The following is a 20,048-nucleotide window of genomic DNA, read 5'->3' as shown; positions in this document are numbered from 1 at the left end:
GGCTCACAGAGAGCTGCCTGGTCCCGGGGAGACGGCTCGCAGAGAGCTGCCTGATCCCGGGGAGATAGAGAGCTGCCTGGTCCCGGGGAGACGGCTCGCAGAGAGCTGCCTGGTCCCGGGGAGACGGCTCGCAGAGAGCTGCCTGGTCCCGGGGAGACGGCTCGCAGAGAGCTGCCTAGCCCCGGGGAGACGGCTCACAGAGAGCTGCCTGGTCCCGGGGAGACGGCTCACAGAGAGCTGCCTCGTCCCGGGGAGACGGCTCGCAGAGAGCTGCCTGGTCCCGGGGAGACGGCTCGCAGAGAGCTGCCTGATCCCGGGGAGACAGAGAGCTGCCTGGTCCCGGGGAGACGGCTCGCAGAGAGCTGCCTCGTCCCGGGGAGACGGCTCGCAGAGAGCTGCCTGGTCCCGGGGAGACGGCTCGCAGAGAGCTGCCTGGTCCCGGGGAGACTGCTCACAGAGAGCTGCTTGGTCCCGGGGAGACGGCTCACAGAGAGCTGCCTTGTCCCGGGGAGACGGCTCACAGAGAGCTGCCTGGTCCCGGGGAGACGGCTCACAGAGAGCTGCCTTGTCCCGGGGAGACGGCTCGCAGAGAGCTGCCTGGTCCCGGGGAGACGGCTCACAGAGAGCTGCCTGGTCCCGGGGAGACGGCTCACAGAGAGCTGCCTGGTCCCGGGGAGACGGCTCACAGAGAGCTGCCTGGCCCCGGGGAGACGGCTCGCAGAGAGCTGCCTGGTCCCGGGGAGACGGCTCACAGAGAGCTGCCTGGTCCCGGGGAGACGGCTCACAGAGAGCTGCTTGGTCCCGGGGAGACGTCTCACAGAGAGCTGCCTCGTCCCGGGAAGACGGCTCACAGAGAGCTGCCTGGTCCCGGGGAGACGTCTCACAGAGAGCTGCCTGGTCCCGGGGAGACGGCTCGCAGAGAGCTGCCTGGTCCCGGGGAGACGGCTCACAGAGAGCTGCCTGGTCCCAGGGAGACGGCTCACAGAGCTGCTTGGTCCCGGGGAGACGTCTCACAGAGAGCTGCCTGGTCCCGGGGAGACGGCTCGCAGAGAGCTGCCTGGTCCCGGGGAGACGGCTCGCAGAGAGCTGCCTAGTCCCGGGGAGACGGCTCGCAGAGAGCTGCCTCGTCCCGGGGAGACGGCTCGCAGAGAGCTGCCTGGTCCCGGGGAGATGTCTCGCAGAGAGCTGCCTCGTCCCGGGGAGACGGCTCACAGAGAGCTGCCTCGTCCCGGGGAGACGGCTCACAGAGAGCTGCCTGGTCCCGGGGAGACGGCTCACAGAGAGCTGCCTCGTCCCGGGGAGACGGCTCGCAGAGAGCTGCCTGGTCCCGGGGAGACGGCTCGCAGAGAGCTGCTTGGTCCTGGGGAGACGGCTCAAAGAGAGCTGCCTGGTCCCGGGGAGACGGCTCGCAGAGAGCTGCCTGGTCCCGGGGAGACGGCTCGCAGAGAGCTGCCTGGTCCCGGGGAGACGGCTCGCAGAGAGCTGCCTGGTCCCGGGGAGACGGCTCCCAGAGAGCTGCCTGGTCCCGGGGAGACGGCTCGCAGAGAGCTGCCTGGTCCCGGGGAGACGGCTCGCAGAGAGCTGCCTGGTCCCGGGGAGACGGCTCGCAGAGAGCTGCCTCGTCCCGGGGAGACGGCTCGCAGAGAGCTGCCTCGTCCCGGGGAGACGGCTCGCAGAGAGCTGCCTCGTCCCGGGGAGACGGCTCGCAGAGAGCTGCCTGGTCCCGGGGAGACGGCTCACAGAGAGCTGCCTGGTCCCGGGGAGACGGCTCACAGAGAGCTGCCTGGTCCCGGGGAGACGGCTCACAGAGAGCTGCCTGGTCCCGGGGAGACGGCTCACAGAGAGCTGCCTGGCCCCGGGGAGACGGCTCGCAGAGAGCTGCCTGGTCCCGGGGAGACGGCTCACAGAGAGCTGCCTGGTCCCGGGGAGACGGCTCACAGAGAGCTGCTTGGTCCCGGGGAGACGTCTCACAGAGAGCTGCCTCGTCCCGGGAAGACGGCTCACAGAGAGCTGCCTGGTCCCGGGGAGACGTCTCACAGAGAGCTGCCTGGTCCCGGGGAGACGGCTCGCAGAGAGCTGCCTGGTCCCGGGGAGACGGCTCACAGAGAGCTGCCTGGTCCCAGGGAGACGGCTCACAGAGCTGCTTGGTCCCGGGGAGACGTCTCACAGAGAGCTGCCTGGTCCCGGGGAGACGGCTCGCAGAGAGCTGCCTGGTCCCGGGGAGACGGCTCACAGAGAGCTGCCTCGTCCCGGGGAGACGGCTCGCAGAGAGCTGCCTCGTCCCGGGGAGACGGCTCGCAGAGAGCTGCCTCGTCCCGGGGAGACGGCTCGCAGAGAGCTGCCTGGTCCCGGGGAGATGTCTCGCAGAGAGCTGCCTCGTCCCGGGGAGACGGCTCACAGAGAGCTGCCTCGTCCCGGGGAGACGGCTCACAGAGAGCTGCCTGGTCCCGGGGAGACGGCTCACAGAGAGCTGCCTCGTCCCGGGGAGACGGCTCGCAGAGAGCTGCCTGGTCCCGGGGAGACGGCTCGCAGAGAGCTGCTTGGTCCTGGGGAGACGGCTCAAAGAGAGCTGCCTGGTCCCGGGGAGACGGCTCGCAGAGAGCTGCCTGGTCCCAGGGAGACGGCTCGCAGAGAGCTGCCTGGTCCCGGGGAGACGGCTCGCAGAGAGCTGCCTGGTCCCGGGGAGACGGCTCCCAGAGAGCTGCCTGGTCCCGGGGAGACGGCTCGCAGAGAGCTGCCTGGTCCCGGGGAGACGGCTCGCAGAGAGCTGCCTGGTCCCGGGGAGACGGCTCGCAGAGAGCTGCCTGGTCCCGGGGAGACGGCTCACAGAGAGCTGCCTGGTCCCGGGGAGACGGCTCACAGAGAGCTGCCTCGTCCCGGGGAGACGGCTCGCAGAGAGCTGCCTGGTCCCGGGGAGACGGCTCGCAGAGAGCTGCTTGGTCCCGGGGAGACGGCTCAAAGAGAGCTGCCTGGTCCCGGGGAGACGGCTCACAGAGAGCTGCCTGGTCCCGGGGAGACGGCTCACAGAGAGCTGCCTGGTCCCGGGGAGACGGCTCACAGAGAGCTGCCTGGTCCCGGGGAGACGGCTCGCAGAGAGCTGCCTGGTCCCGGGGAGACGGCTCGCAGAGAGCTGCCTGATCCCGGGGAGACAGAGAGCTGCCTGGTCCCGGGGAGACGGCTCGCAGAGAGCTGCCTGGTCCCGGGGAGACGGCTCGCAGAGAGCTGCCTGGTCCCGGGGAGACGGCTCGCAGAGAGCTGCCTGGCCCCGGGGAGACGGCTCACAGAGAGCTGCCTGGTCCCGGGGAGACGGCTCACAGAGAGCTGCCTCGTCCCGGGGAGACGGCTCGCAGAGAGCTGCCTGGTCCCGGGGAGACGGCTCGCAGAGAGCTGCCTGATCCCGGGGAGACAGAGAGCTGCGTGGTCCCGGGGAGACGGCTCGCAGAGAGCTGCCTGGTCCCGGGGAGACGGCTCGCAGAGAGATGCCTGGTCCCGGGGAGACGGCTCACAGAGAGCTGCTTGGTCCCGGGGAGACGGCTCACAGAGAGCTGCCTTGTCCCGGGGAGACGGCTCACAGAGAGCTGCCTTGTCCCGGGGAGACGGCTCGCAGAGAGCTGCCTGGTCCCGGGGAGACGGCTCGCAGAGAGCTGCCTGGTCCCGGGGAGACGGCTCGCAGAGAGCTGCCTCGTCCCGGGGAGACGGCTCACAGAGAGCTGCCTGGTCCCGGGGAGACGGCTCGCAGAGAGCTGCCTGATCCCGGGGAGATAGAGAGCTGCCTGGTCCCGGGGAGACGGCTCGCAGAGAGCTGCCTGGTCCCGGGGAGACGGCTCGCAGAGAGCTGCCTGGTCCCGGGGAGACGGCTCGCAGAGAGCTGCCTGGCCCCGGGGAGACGGCTCACAGAGAGCTGCCTGGTCCCGGGGAGACGGCTCACAGAGAGCTGCCTCGTCCCGGGGAGACGGCTCGCAGAGAGCTGCCTGGTCCCGGGGAGACGGCTCGCAGAGAGCTGCCTGGTCCCGGGGAGACGGCTCGCAGAGAGCTGCCTGATCCCGGGGAGACAGAGAGCTGCCTGGTCCCGGGGAGACGGCTCGCAGAGAGCTGCCTGGTCCCGGGGAGACGGCTCGCAGAGAGCTGCCTGGTCCCGGGGAGACTGCTCACAGAGAGCTGCTTGGTCCCGGGGAGACGGCTCACAGAGAGCTGCCTTGTCCCGGGGAGACGGCTCACAGAGAGCTGCCTTGTCCCGGGGAGACGGCTCGCAGAGAGCTGCCTGGTCCCGGGGAGACGGCTCGCAGAGAGCTGCCTGGTCCCGGGGAGACGGCTCGCAGAGAGCTGCCTCGTCCCGGGGAGACGGCTCGCAGAGAGCTGCCTGGTCCCAGGGAGACGGCTCGCAGAGAGCTGCCTGGTCCCGGGGAGACGGCTCACAGAGAGCTGCCTGGTCCCGGGGAGACGGCTCACAGAGAGCTGCCTGGTCCCGGGGAGACGGCTCACAGAGAGCTGCCTGGTCCCGGGGAGACGGCTCACAGAGAGCTGCCTGGCCCCGGGGAGACGGCTCGCAGAGAGCTGCCTGGTCCCGGGGAGACGGCTCACAGAGAGCTGCCTGGTCCCGGGGAGACGGCTCACAGAGAGCTGCCTGGTCCTGGGGAGACGGCTCGCAGAGAGCTGCCTGGTCCCGGGGAGACAGAGAGCTGCCTGGTCCCGGGGAGACGGCTCACAGAGAGCTGCTTGGTCCCGGGGAGACGTCTCACAGAGAGCTGCCTGGTCCCGGGGAGACGGCTCGCAGAGAGCTGCCTGGTCCCGGGGACACGGCTCGCAGAGAGCTGCCTGGTCCCGGCGAGACGGCTCACAGAGAGCTGCCTGGTCCCGGGGAGACGGCTCGCAGAAAGCTGCCTGGTCCCGGGGAGACGGCTCACAGAGAGCTGCCTGGTCCCAGGGAGACGGCTCACAGAGAGCTGCCTTGTCCCGGGGAGACGGCTCACAGAGAGCTGCCTTGTCCCGGGGAGACGGCTCGCAGAGAGCTGCCTGGTCTCGGGGAGACGGCTCGCAGAGAGCTGCCTGGTCCCGGGGAGACGGCTCACAGAGAGCTGCCTGGTCCCAGGGAGACGGCTCACAGAGAGCTGCTTGGTCCCGGGGAGACGTCTCACAGAGAGCTGCCTCGTCCCGGGAAGACGGCTCACAGAGAGCTGCCTGGTCCCGGGGAGACGTCTCACAGAGAGCTGCCTGGTCCCGGGGAGACGGCTCGCAGAGAGCTGCCTGGTCCCGGGGAGACGGCTCACAGAGAGCTGCCTGGTCCCAGGGAGACGGCTCACAGAGCTGCTTGGTCCCGGGGAGACGTCTCACAGAGAGCTGCCTGGTCCCGGGGAGACGGCTCGCAGAGAGCTGCCTGGTCCCGGGGAGACGGCTCACAGAGAGCTGCCTCGTCCCGGGGAGACGGCTCGCAGAGAGCTGCCTCGTCCCGGGGAGACGGCTCGCAGAGAGCTGCCTGGTCCCGGGGAGACGGCTCGCAGAGAGCTGCCTCGTCCCGGGGAGACGGCTCACAGAGAGCTGCCTCGTCCCGGGGAGACGGCTCGCAGAGAGCTGCCTGGTCCCGGGGAGACGGCTCGCAGAGAGCTGCCTGATCCCGGGGAGACGGCTCGCAGAGAGCTGCCTCGTCCCGGGGAGACGGCTCGCAGAGAGCTGCCTGGTCCCGGGGAGACGGCTCGCAGAGAGCTGCCTGATCCCGGGGAGACAGAGAGCTGCCTGGTCCCGGGGAGACGGCTCGCAGAGAGCTGCCTGGTCCCGGGGAGACGGCTCGCAGAGAGCTGCCTGGTCCCGGGGAGACTGCTCACAGAGAGCTGCTTGGTCCCGGGGAGACGGCTCACAGAGAGCTGCCTTATCCCGGGGAGACGGCTCACAGAGAGCTGCCTTGTCCCGGGGAGACGGCTCGCAGAGAGCTGCCTGGTCCCGGGGAGACGGCTCGCAGAGAGCTGCCTGGTCCCGGGGAGACGGCTCGCAGAGAGCTGCCTCGTCCCGGGGAGACGGCTCACAGAGAGCTGCCTGGTCCCAGGGAGACGGCTCACAGAGAGCTGCTTGGTCCCGGGGAGACGGCTCACAGAGAGCTGCCTGGTCCCGGGGAGACGGCTCACAGAGAGCTGCCTGGCCCCGGGGAGACAGAGAGCTGCCTGGTCCCGGGGAGACGGCTCACAGAGAGCTGCCTTGTCCCGGGGAGACGGCTCGCAGAGAGCTGCCTGGTCCCGGGAAGACGGCTCGCAGAGAGCTGCCTGGTCCCGGGAAGACGGCTCACAGAGAGCTGCCTGGTCCCGGGGAGACGGCTCACAGAGAGCTGCCTTGTCCCGGGGAGACGGCTCACAGAGAGCTGCCTGGTCCCGGGAAGACGGCTCACAGAGAGCTGCCTGGTCCCGGGCAGACGGCTCACAGAGAGCTGCCTGGTCCCGGGGAGACGGCTCTCAGAGAGCTGCCTGGCCCCGGGGAGACGGCTCACAGAGAGCTGCCTCGTCCCGGGGAGACGGCTCCCAGAGAGCTGCCTGGTCCCGGGGAGACGGCTCACAGAGAGCTGCCTCGTCCCGTTCAGACGGCTCACAGAGAGCTGCCTGGTCCCGGGGAGACGGCTCGCAGAGAGCTGCCTCGTCCTGGGGAGACGGCTCACAGAGAGCTGCCTGGTCCCGGGGAGACGGCTCACAGAGAGCTGCCTGGTCCCGGGAAGACGGCTCGCAGAGAGCTGCCTGGTCCCGGGGAGACGGCTCACAGAGAGCTGCCTGGTCCCGGGGAGACGGCTCACAGAGAGCTGCCTGGTCCCGGGGAGACGGCTCGCAGAGAGCTGCCTGGTCCTGGGAGATGGGTAGGTGTGTTTGGAAGAGTTGGCTAACTGTACGAGTTGAGCGCGTGTTCCCATAAAGTTGTTACGTTGGATGTGTGAGAGTTGTGTACACGTCGGGGAATTGTTGCTGTGGGATCGGGGACAAGTTTGCCGGACTTTAAGCCTTTTGCTACCAGGCTCTTGTGTTTTTACGGACTAGTTCGCAATACGGAGGAATGGACAAAATGAGGGGTCATGGTGGTAAGGACGAGTGGTGCTAAACACGGCAACTCATTGGTGTAATACCCCCCCACGCAAAATCACTCTCCCCCCATGCACCATTAGAGAGCTCACAGAGAGCTGCCTTGTCCCGGGGAGACGGCTCACAGAGAGCTGCCTGGTCCCGGGAAGACGGCTCACAGAGAGCTGCCTGGTCCCGGGCAGACGGCTCACAGAGAGCTGCCTGGTCCCGGGGAGACGGCTCTCAGAGAGCTGCCTGGCCCCGGGGAGACGGCTCACAGAGAGCTGCCTCGTCCCGGGGAGACGGCTCCCAGAGAGCTGCCTGGTCCCGGGGAGACGGCTCACAGAGAGCTGCCTCGTCCCGTTCAGACGGCTCACAGAGAGCTGCCTGGTCCCGGGGAGACGGCTCGCAGAGAGCTGCCTCGTCCTGGGGAGACGGCTCACAGAGAGCTGCCTGGTCCCGGGGAGACGGCTCACAGAGAGCTGCCTGGTCCCGGGAAGACGGCTCGCAGAGAGCTGCCTGGTCCCGGGGAGACGGCTCACAGAGAGCTGCCTGGTCCCGGGGAGACGGCTCACAGAGAGCTGCCTGGTCCCGGGGAGACGGCTCGCAGAGAGCTGCCTGGTCCTGGGAGATGGGTAGGTGTGTTTGGAAGAGTTGGCTAACTGTACGAGTTGAGCGCGTGTTCCCATAAAGTTGTTACGTTGGATGTGTGAGAGTTGTGTACACGTCGGGGAATTGTTGCTGTGGGATCGGGGACAAGTTTGCCGGACTTTAAGCCTTTTGCTACCAGGCTCTTGTGTTTTTACGGACTAGTTCGCAATACGGAGGAATGGACAAAATGAGGGGTCATGGTGGTAAGGACGAGTGGTGCTAAACACGGCAACTCATTGGTGTAATACCCCCCCACGCAAAATCACTCTCCCCCCATGCACCATTAGACTCCCCCCCCTATCACCATCACTCTCCCCCCCCACGCACCATTAGACTTCCCCCCCACGCACCATCACTCTCCCCCCCACGCACCATCACTCTCCCCCCCACGCACCATTAGACTTCCCCCCCTACGCACCACCACTCTCCCCCCCCGCACCATCAGACTCCCCCCTCCTCCCCCCCGCACCATCACTCTCCCCCCTCCTCGCCCCCGCACCATCACTCTCTCCCAGCTTTCAGATATGTCAAAACTCACCTTTTCAACAAAGCCTACCGGCCTTACCTCCAGCATCCAGCCTACTGGCCTTACCTCCAGCATCCAGCCTACCGGCCTTACCTCCAGCATCCAGCCTACTGGCCTTACCTCCAGCATTCAGCCTACCGGCCTTACCTCCAGCATCCAGCCTACCGGCCTTACCTCCAGCATCCAGCCTACCGGCCTTACCTCCAGCATCCAGCCTACTGGCCTTACCTCCAGCATCCAGCCTACCGGCCTTACCTCCAGCATCCAGCCTACTGGCCTTACCTCCAGCATCCAGCCTACCGGCCTTACCTCCAGCATCCAGCCTACCGGCCTTACCTCCAGCATCCAGCCTACTGGCCTTACCTCCAGCATCCAGCCTACCGGCCTTACCTCCAGCATCCAGCCTACCGGCCTTACCTCCAGCATCCAGCCTACCGGCCTTACCTCCAGCATCCAGCCTACCGGCCTTACCTCCAGCATCCAGCCTACCGGCCTTACCTCCAGCATCCAGCCTACCGGCCTTACCTCCAGCATCCAGCCTACCGGCCTTACCTCCAGCATCCAGCCTACCGGCCTTACCTCCAGCATCCAGCCTACCGGCCTTACCTCCAGCATCCAGCCTACCGGCCTTACCTCCAGCATCCAGCCTACCGGCCTTACCTCCAGCATCCAGCCTACCGGCCTTACCTCCAGCATCCAGCCTACCGGCCTTACCTCCAGCATCCAGCCTACCGGCCTTACCTCCAGCATCCAGCCTACCGGCCTTACCTCCAGCATCCAGCCTACCGGCCTTACCTCCAGCATCCAGCCTACCGGCCTTACCTCCAGCATCCAGCCTACCGGCCTTACCTCCAGCATCCAGCCTACCGGCCTTACCTCCAGCATCCAGCCTACCGGCCTTACCTCCAGCATCCAGCCTACCGGCCTTACCTCCAGCATCCAGCCTACCGGCCTTACCTCCAGCATCCAGCCTACCGGCCTTACCTCCAGCATCCAGCCTACCGGCCTTACCTCCAGCATCCAGCCTACCGGCCTTACCTCCAGCATCCAGCCTACCGGCCTTACCTCCAGCATCCAGCCTACCGGCCTTACCTCCAGCATCCAGCCTACCGGCCTTACCTCCAGCATCCAGCCTACCGGCCTTACCTCCAGCATCCAGCCTACCGGCCTTACCTCCAGCATCCAGCCTACCGGCCTTACCTCCAGCATCCAGCCTACCGGCCTTACCTCCAGCATCCAGCCTACCGGCCTTACCTCCAGCATCCAGCCTACCGGCCTTACCTCCAGCATCCAGCCTACCGGCCTTACCTCCAGCATCCAGCCTACCGGCCTTACCTCCAGCATCCAGCCTACCGGCCTTACCTCCAGCATCCAGCCTACCGGCCTTACCTTCAGCATCCAGCCTACCGGCCTTACCTTCAGCATCCAGCCTACCGGCCTTACCTTCAGCATCCAGCCTACCGGCCTTACCTTCAGCATCCACCCTACTGGCCTTACCTTCAGCATCCACCCTACTGGCCTTACCTTCAGCATCCAGCCTACTGGCCTTACCTTCAGCATCCACTCTACTGGCCTTACCTTCAGCATCCAGCCTACCGGCCTTACCTTCAGCATCCAGCCTACCGGCCTTACCTCCAGCATCCAGCCTACCGGCCTTACCTCCAGCATCCAGCCTACCGGCCTTACCTCCAGCATCCAGCCTACCGGCCTTACCTCCAGCATCCAGCCTACCGGCCTTACCTCCAGCATCCAGCCTACCGGCCTTACCTCCAGCATCCAGCCTACCGGCCTTACCTCCAGCATCCAGCCTACCGGCCTTACCTCCAGCATCCAGCCTACCGGCCTTACCTCCAGCATCCAGCCTACCGGCCTTACCTCCAGCATCCAGCCTACCGGCCTTACCTCCAGCATCCAGCCTACCGGCCTTACCTCCAGCATCCAGCCTACCGGCCTTACCTCCAGCATCCAGCCTACCGGCCTTACCTCCAGCATCCAGCCTACCGGCCTTACCTCCAGCATCCAGCCTACCGGCCTTACCTCCAGCATCCAGCCTACCGGCCTTACCTCCAGCATCCAGCCTACCGGCCTTACCTCCAGCATCCAGCCTACCGGCCTTACCTCCAGCATCCAGCCTACCGGCCTTACCTCCAGCATCCAGCCTACCGGCCTTACCTCCAGCATCCAGCCTACCGGCCTTACCTCCAGCATCCAGCCTACCGGCCTTACCTCCAGCATCCAGCCTACCGGCCTTACCTCCAGCATCCAGCCTACCGGCCTTACCTCCAGCATCCAGCCTACCGGCCTTACCTCCAGCATCCAGCCTACCGGCCTTACCTCCAGCATCCAGCCTACCGGCCTTACCTCCAGCATCCAGCCTACCGGCCTTACCTCCAGCATCCAGCCTACCGGCCTTACCTCCAGCATCCAGCCTACCGGCCTTACCTCCAGCATCCAGCCTACCGGCCTTACCTCCAGCATCCAGCCTACCGGCCTTACCTCCAGCATCCAGCCTACCGGCCTTACCTCCAGCATCCAGCCTACCGGCCTTACCTCCAGCATCCAGCCTACCGGCCTTACCTCCAGCATCCAGCCTACCGGCCTTACCTCCAGCATCCAGCCTACCGGCCTTACCTCCAGCATCCAGCCTACCGGCCTTACCTCCAGCATCCAGCCTACCGGCCTTACCTCCAGCATCCAGCCTACCGGCCTTACCTCCAGCATCCAGCCTACCGGCCTTACCTCCAGCATCCAGCCTACCGGCCTTACCTCCAGCATCCAGCCTACCGGCCTTACCTTCAGCATCCAGCCTACCGGCCTTACCTCCAGCATCCAGCCTACCGGCCTTACCTCCAGCATCCAGCCTACCGGCCTTACCTCCAGCATCCAGCCTACCGGCCTTACCTCCAGCATCCAGCCTACCGGCCTTACCTCCAGCATCCAGCCTACCGGCCTTACCTTCAGCATCCAGCCTACCGGCCTTACCTCCAGCATCCAGCCTACCGGCCTTACCTCCAGCATCCAGCCTACCGGCCTTACCTCCAGCATCCAGCCTACCGGCCTTACCTCCAGCATCCAGCCTACCGGCCTTACCTTCAGCATCCAGCCTACCGGCCTTACCTCCAGCATCCAGCCTACCGGCCTTACCTTCAGCATCCAGCCTACCGGCCTTACCTCCAGCATCCAGCCTACCGGCCTTACCTCCAGCATCCAGCCTACCGGCCTTACCTCCAGCATCCAGCCTACCGGCCTTACCTCCAGCATCCAGCCTACCGGCCTTACCTCCAGCATCCAGCCTACCGGCCTTACCTCCAGCATCCAGCCTACCGGCCTTACCTCCAGCATCCAGCCTACCGGCCTTACCTCCAGCATCCAGCCTACTGGCCTTACCTCCAGCATCCAGCTCCCCCCTCCAGCCCCATTGGGACCAGCTGTGCGTCTGGACCAGTCTCCACCCTACGTAACTTTTCCCCACCTCCCCAAAACATTAATGGCTTCCGCTGTGCGACTGGGCCATATTCCAGCCTCAGATACACACCATCCTACAATGAGCAGCCTCCTTACCTTATTGTTTCACATCGCCCCATATCACCTCCAGATTATAAACTCACTTTGGGGTTCCACCGTGTGTTGACGCTGTTTTGTTTTTTTAATGCTTTCTATTGTGAATATTTCCTTTTCTTTTTTTGGGGGGGGGGGGGGGGGGACATCCCAAATATACTGTATCTGCTTATGAATGTGTAAGCACTTGGGTACTCGCGACCCGTTCTCCACCCTCGATACCTGTACATGGCTTCCATGTCTCCTGGAAGTAACTGGCAGGCCCGAGTGATTCGACGCCTGTGTTGGGCGTTAAATAACGTAGGATATTGTAAGGGTGCCCTGGGGCTCGGGAGGGGCTGTATTTTTAACCGTGTGTAATTTCCGAATGTTTTTGTCCATACAGAGAAAGAGAGAAACCTGCGAGCGAACGACCGGGAATTCAACTTGAACTTCAAATATGCGGTAAGAAGCCCCCAGTAATAATTCCAGGGGGTACAGGGATTTAATCATGTACGGTGAGGATGTGCAGGCCTAGCGTGTCTGCGACAGTGTGTGTAACTAAATATCACTGCTTTTTAATGAATAAATATCAAATGGCTAATGATGTATATTGCAGGTTTTATGCAGCATTTTGAATAGAATTTGGAGCTAAGAAAGGGTTAATTCTATTTGTATTGCAGACATACAGGTGCAGCCACGAGTATCCGAACACTTGCCTTTGAAAATCTGGGGCAATCTCCCAGTAATGCTGCGACATTTCTGGGACATTTCTGTGACATTTCTGCAGACAGACTAATGGCCCATCGGATTAACACAGCAGGGATCCCTGGTCAGTTTGAATGGGACTGCATGGGACCCCCGCTGGGTTAATCCGATGGGCCATTAGTCTGTCCGCAGAAATGTCACAGAATCACAGAGAGGTCCTCCTGCATCACACCGTGACTCACAGAGAGGTCCTCCTGCTGCACACAGTGACTCACAGAGAGGTCCTCCTGCATCACACCGTGACTCACAGAGAGGTCCTCCTGCTGCATCACACCGTGACTCACAGAGAGGTCCTCCTGCTGCACACAGAATCACAGAGATGTCCTCCTGCATCACACAGTGACTCACAGAGAGGTCCTCCTGCTGCACACAGTGACTCACAGAGAGGTCCTCCTGCATCACACCGTGACTCACAGAGAGGTTCTCCTGCATCACACAGTGACTCACAGAGAGGTCCTCCTGCATCACACAGTGACTCACAGAGAGGTCCTCCTGCATCACACAGTGACTCACAGAGAGGTCCTCCTGCATCACACTGTGAATCACAGAGAGGTCCTCCTGCAGCACACAGTGACTCACAGAGAGGTCCTCCTGCATCACACAGTGAATCACAGAGAGGTCCTCCTGCTGCACACTGTGAATCACAGGGAGGTCCTCCTGCTGCACACAGTGACTCACAGAGAGGTCCTCCTGCTGCAGCACACAGTGACTCACAGAGAGGTCCTCCTGCAGCACACAGTGACTCACAGAGAGGTCCTCCTGCTGCATCACACAGTGACTCAGAGAGAGGTCCTCCTGCTGCACACAGTGAATTACAAAGAGGTCCTCCTGCTGCACACTGAGAATCACAGAGAGGTCCTCCTGCATCACACAGTGACTCACAGAGAGGTCCTCCTGCATCACAGAGTGACTCACAGCGAGGTCCTCCTGCTGCACACTGTGACTCACAGAGAGGTCCTCCTGCTGCACACTGAATCACAGAGAGGTTCTCCTGCATCACACAGTGACTCACAGAGAGGTCCTCCTGCTGCATCACACTGTGACTCACAGAGAGGTCCTCCTGCTGCACACAGTGACTCACAGAGAGGTCCTCCTGCATCACACAGTGACTCACAGAGAGGTCCTCCTGCAGCACACTGTGACTCACAGAGAGGTCCTCCTGCAGCACACAGTGAATCACAGAGAGGTTCTCCTGCTGCACACTGTGAATCACAGTGAGGTCCTCCTGCTGCACACTGTGACTCACAGAGAGGTCCTCCTGCAGCACACAGTGACTCACAGAGAGGTTCTCCTGCATCACACAGTGACTCACAGAGAGGTCCTCCTGCATCACACAGTGACTCACAGAGAGGTCCTCCTGCATCACACAGTGACTCACAGAGAGGTCCTCCTGCATCACACTGTGAATCACAGAGAGGTCCTCCTGCAGCACACAGTGACTCACAGAGAGGTCCTCCTGCATCACACAGTGAATCACAGAGAGGTCCTCCTGCTGCACACTGTGAATCACAGGGAGGTCCTCCTGCTGCACACAGTGACTCACAGAGAGGTCCTCCTGCTGCAGCACACAGTGACTCACAGAGAGGTCCTCCTGCAGCACACAGTGACTCACAGAGAGGTCCTCCTGCTGCATCACACAGTGACTCAGAGAGAGGTCCTCCTGCTGCACACAGTGAATTACAAAGAGGTCCTCCTGCTGCACACTGAGAATCACAGAGAGGTCCTCCTGCATCACACAGTGACTCACAGAGAGGTCCTCCTGCATCACAGAGTGACTCACAGCGAGGTCCTCCTGCTGCACACTGTGACTCACAGAGAGGTCCTCCTGCTGCACACTGAATCACAGAGAGGTTCTCCTGCATCACATAGTGACTCACAGAGAGGTCCTCCTGCTGCATCACACTGTGACTCACAGAGAGGTCCTCCTGCTGCACACAGTGACTCACAGAGAGGTCCTCCTGCATCACACAGTGACTCACAGAGAGGTCCTCCTGCAGCACACTGTGACTCACAGAGAGGTCCTCCTGCAGCACACAGTGAATCACAGAGAGGTTCTCCTGCTGCACACTGTGAATCACAGTGAGGTCCTCCTGCTGCACACTGTGACTCACAGAGAGGTCCTCCTGCAGCACACAGTGACTCACAGAGAGGTCCTCCTGCATCACACAGTGACTAACAGAGAGGTCCTCCTACTGCACACTGTGAATCACAGGGAGGTCCTCCTGCAGCACACAAAATCAGAGAGAGGTCCTCCTGCTGCATCACACAGTGACTCAGAGAGAGGTCCTCCTGCATCACACAGTGAATCACAGAGAGGTCCTCCTGCAGCACACTGTGAATCACAGAGAGGGCCTGCTGCTGCATCACACAGTGACTCACAGAGAGGTCCTCCTGCAGCACACAGTGACTCACAGAGAGGTCCTCCCGCTGCACACAGTGACTCACAGAGAGGTCCTCCTGCATCACACAGTGACTCACAGAGAGGTCCTCCTGCATCACACAGTGAATCACAGAGAGGTCCTCCTGCTGCATCACACAGTGACTCACAGAGAGGTCCTCCTGCAGCACACAGAATCACAGAGAGGTCCTCCTACTGCACACAGTGACTCACAGAGAGGTCCTCCTGCAGCATCACACAGTGACTCACAGAGAGGTCCTCCTGCAGCACACAGTGACTCACAGAGAGGTCCTCCTGCATCACACTGTGAATCACAGAGAGGTCCTCCTGCATCACACAGTGACTCACAGAGAGGTCCTCCTGCATCACACAGTGAATCACAGAGAGGTCCTCCTGCTGCATCACACAGTGACTCACAGAGAGGTCCTCCTGCTGCACACAGTGAATCACAGGGAGGTCCTCCTGCTGCATCACACAGTGACTCACAGAGAGGTCCTCCTGCTGCACACAGTGACTCACAGAGAGGTCCTCCTGCTGCAGCACACAGTGACTCACAGAGAGGTCCTCCTGCATCACACAGTGACTCACAGAGAGGTCCTCCTGCTGCACACTGTGACTCACAGAGAGGTCCTCCTGCATCACACTGTGAATCACAGAGAGGTCCTCCTGCATCACACTGTGAATCACAGAGAGGTCCTCCTGCATCACACAGTGAATCACAGAGAGGTCCTCCTGCATCACACTGTGAATCACAGAGAGGTCCTCCTGCATCACACAGTGAATCACAGGGAGGTCCTCCTGCATCACACAGTGAATCACAGAGAGGTCCTCCTGCTGCACACTGTGACTCACAGAGAGGTCCTCCTGCTGCATCACAGTGACTCAGAGAGAGGTCCTCCTGCAGCACACAGTGAATCACAGAGAGGTCCTCCTGCAGCACACAGTGACTCACAGAGAGGACCTCCTGCTGCACACAGTGACTCACAGAGAGGTCCTCCTGCTGCATCACACAGTGAATCACAGGGAGGTCCTCCTACATCACACAGTGACTCACAGAGAGGTCCTCCTGCTGCACACAGTGACTCACACAGAGGTCCTCCTGCATCACACAGAGGTCCTCCTGCAGCACACAGTGACTCACAGAGAGGTCCTCCTGCAGCACACAGTGACTCACAGAGAGGTCCTCCTGCAGCACACAGTGACTCACAGAGAGGTCCTCCTGCATCACACAGTGAATCACAGAGAGGTCCTCCTGCTGCACACTGTGGCTCACAGAGAGGTCCTCCTGCTGCACACATTGACTCACAGAGAGGTCCTCCTGCTGCACACAGTGACTCACAGAGAGGTCCTCCTGCAGCACACTGTGAATCACAGAGAGGGCCTGCTGCTGCATCACACAGTGACTCACAGAGAGGTCCTCCTGCAGCACACAGTGACTCACAGAGAGGTCCTCCCGCTGCACACACTGACTCACAGAGAGGTCCTCCTGCATCACACAGTGACTCACAGAGAGGTCCTCCTGCATCACACAGTGAATCACAGAGAGGTCCTCCTGCTGCATCACACAGTGACTCACAGAGAGGTCCTCCTGCAGCACACAGAATCACAGAGAGGTCCTCCTACTGCACACAGTGACTCACAGAGAGGTCCTCCTGCAGCATCACACAGTGACTCACAGAGAGGTCCTCCTGCAGCACACAGTGACTCACAGAGAGGTCCTCCTGCATCACACTGTGAATCACAGAGAGGTCCTCCTGCATCACACAGTGACTCACAGAGAGGTCCTCCTGCATCACACAGTGAATCACAGAGAGGTCCTCCTGCTGCATCACACAGTGACTCACAGAGAGGTCCTCCTGCTGCACACAGTGAATCACAGGGAGGTCCTCCTGCTGCATCACACAGTGACTCACAGAGAGGTCCTCCTGCTGCACACAGTGACTCACAGAGAGGTCCTCCTGCTGCAGCACACAGTGACTCACAGAGAGGTCCTCCTGCATCACACAGTGACTCACAGAGAGGTCCTCCTGCTGCACACTGTGACTCACAGAGAGGTCCTCCTGCATCACACTGTGAATCACAGAGAGGTCCTCCTGCATCACACAGTGAATCACAGAGAGGTCCTCCTGCATCACACTGTGAATCACAGAGAGGTCCTCCTGCATCACACAGTGAATCACAGGGAGGTCCTCCTGCATCACACAGTGAATCACAGAGAGGTCCTCCTGCTGCACACTGTGACTCACAGAGAGGTCCTCCTGCTGCATCACAGTGACTCAGAGAGAGGTCCTCCTGCAGCACACAGTGAATCACAGAGAGGTCCTCCTGCAGCACACAGTGACTCACAGAGAGGACCTCCTGCTGCACACAGTGACTCACAGAGAGGTCCTCCTGCTGCATCACACAGTGAATCACAGGGAGGTCCTCCTACATCACACAGTGACTCACAGAGAGGTCCTCCTGCTGCACACAGTGACTCACACAGAGGTCCTCCTGCATCACACAGAGGTCCTCCTGCAGCACACAGTGACTCACAGAGAGGTCCTCCTGCAGCACACAGTGACTCACAGAGAGGTCCTCCTGCATCACACAGTGAATCACAGAGAGGTCCTCCTGCTGCACACTGTGGCTCACAGAGAGGTCCTCCTGCTGCACACATTGACTCACAGAGAGGTCCTCCTGCTGCACACAGTGACTCACAGAGAGGTCCTCCTGCATCACACAGTGAATCACAGAGAGGTCCTCCTGCATCACACAGTGACTCACAGAGAGGTCCTCCTGCTGCACACTGTGACTCACAGAGAGGTCCTCCTGCATCACACAGTGACTCACAGAGAGGTCCTCCTGTATCACACAGTGACTCACAGAGAGGTTCTCCTGCATCACACAGTGAATCACAGAGAGGTCCTCCTGCATCACACAGAATCACAGAGAGGTCCTCCTGCTGCACACAGTGACTCACAGAGAGGTCCTCCTGCTGCACACAGTGACTCACAGAGAGGTCCTCCTGCAGCACACAGTGACTCACAGAGAGGTCCTCCTGCTGCACACAGTGACTCACAGAGAGGTCCTCCTGCATCACACTGTGTCTCACAGAGAGGTCCTCCTGCATCACACCGTGACTCACAGAGAGGTCCTCCTGCATCACACCGTGACTCACAGAGAGGTCCTCCTGCTGCACACAGTGACTCACAGAGAGGTCCTCCTGCATCACACTGTGACTCACAGAGAGGTCCTCCTGCATCACACCGTGACTCACAGAGAGGTCCTCCTGCATGAAACACAGCCCAGATGTTAGTGTTGGTAATATACGATTTAAGAATAAACATACCCAGGAAGAACCAGCGCCGCGTTCAAAGGTCAAAACCATGTCACAATGTTGACTGTGTGTCTGCTTCCTTAATAAACAGTTTAATAGCTTGTGTGGTCTTGGAAATGATGCGTGTGTATTCAGATAGATGTACTATATACAGTGCTGGTGTTATAGGGGGAGTGCACAGCTGTGGAATGAATCCAGCTTTACAGAGGAAGTTATTCTGATGTGAAATTCAGATAACTGGCCACATACAGCTGGGTAATCCTCGCTGCATTCTCCCGGTTCTGTTTAACCCTATAATGCAGGGTAGCCAGAGGGTTAATTTAGGGCTGCATTTCCACTTACATAGGCACAATAAATCCTATGCCTTATACTGGGAAGACGTCTGCCCTGTGCCAGAGAAGATTTTAGTCCCACTTTTTGAATGGATCTCTTCTCCCCTTTCCCCCCCCCTCCTCTCTCCCCCACCCCTCCTCTCTCCCCCCCTCCTCCTCTCTCCCCCCCCCCCTCTCTCTCACCCCCCTCCTCTCTCCCCCCCCTTCTCCCTCCCCCCCTCCTCTCTCCCCCCCTCCTCTCTCCCCCCTCCTCTCTCCCTGCCTTTTTCCTCTCTCCCCCCCCCCCCCATCCTCTCTCCCCCTTCCCCCCCACTGGTCCGTTTCAGCTCTGGGGTCCCCCTGGTTCGCCGGGTACTGGGGACCCCCTGGTTCACCGGGTGCTGGGGACCCCCTGGTTCACCGGGTGCTGGGGACCCCCTGGTTCGCCGGGTGCTGGGGACCCCCTGGTTCGCTGGGTGCTGGGAACCCCCTGGTTCGCCGGGTGCTGGGGAACCCCTGGTTCGCCGGGTGCTGGGGACCCCCTGGTTCGCCGGTGCTGTGAACCCCCTGGTTCGCCGGGTGCTGGGGACCCCCTGGTTCGCCGGGTGCTGGGGACCCCCTGGTTCGCCGGGTGCTGTGAACCCCCTGGTTCGCCGGGTGCTGGGGACCCCCTGGTTCGCCGGGTGCTGGGGACCCCCTGGTTCGCCGGGTGCTGGGGACCCCCTGGTTCGCCGGGTGCTGTGAACCCCCTGGTTCGCCGGGTGCTGTGGACCCCCTGGTTCGCCGGGTGCTGGGGACCCCCTGGTTCGCCGGTGCTGTGAACCCCCTGGTTCGCCGGTGCTGGGGACCCCCTGGTTCGCCGGGTACTGGGGACCCCCTGGTTTGCCGGTGCTGGGGACCCCCTGGTTTGCCGGTGCTGGGGACCCCCTGGTTTGCCGGTGCTGGGGACCCCCTGGTTTGCCGGTGCTGGGGTCCCCCTGGTTCGCCGTGTGCTGGGGACCCCCTGGTTCGCCGTGTGCTGGGGACCCCCTGGTTCGCCGTGTGCTGGGGACCCCCTGGTTCGCCGGGTGCTGGGGACCCCCTGGTTCGCCGGGTGCTGGGGACCCCCTGGTTCGCCGGGTGCTGGGGACCCCCTGGTTCACCGGGTGCTGTGAACCCCCTGGTTCACCGGGTGCTGGGGACCCCCTGGTTTGCCGGTGCTGGGGACCCCCTGGTTCGCCGGGTGCTGGGGACCCCCTGGTTCGCCGGGTGCTGGGGACCCCCTGGTTCGCCGGGTGCTGGGGACCCCCTGGTTTGCCGGGTGCTGGGGACCCCCTGGTTCGCCGGGTGCTTGCAGTTTTCAGTGCCGGATTCTCTTCTTCATTGCGGGGAAACAAAATACTTGCAAAAACGGGAGCCAATAGGAAGCAGCTTATTGACGTTGTGGCTTCCTATAGGTTGACCACTGGCGCCATCTTTAACTCCACAGGAAGTGAACTGGTTCGGAAAACCGGAAGTATATGGGGAAGCA

General features: G+C 62.1%; 1 protein-coding gene across 3 annotated transcripts in view; it reads left to right on the top strand.

Annotated features, from left to right (window-relative positions):
• LOC142472298 (phospholipid-transporting ATPase ID-like) overlaps window positions 1-20,048 on the top strand; it is a 293,093-nt gene that overhangs the window by 133,238 nt on the left and 139,807 nt on the right. For all 3 annotated transcript variants that reach the window (XM_075579339.1, XM_075579421.1, XM_075579500.1), the window contains exon 3: window positions 12,149-12,207. In XM_075579339.1, the coding sequence (XP_075435454.1) occupies window positions 12,149-12,207 (59 nt within the window). The remainder of the gene's footprint in view (window positions 1-12,148; window positions 12,208-20,048) is intronic.

The sequence above is a fragment of the Ascaphus truei genome, chromosome 1 (assembly GCF_040206685.1).
Source record: "Ascaphus truei isolate aAscTru1 chromosome 1, aAscTru1.hap1, whole genome shotgun sequence".
NCBI lineage: Eukaryota > Metazoa > Chordata > Amphibia > Anura > Ascaphidae > Ascaphus > Ascaphus truei.
The sequence above is the reverse complement of the archived record's forward strand: the minus strand, read 5'-3'. Positions and strand labels throughout refer to the sequence as shown.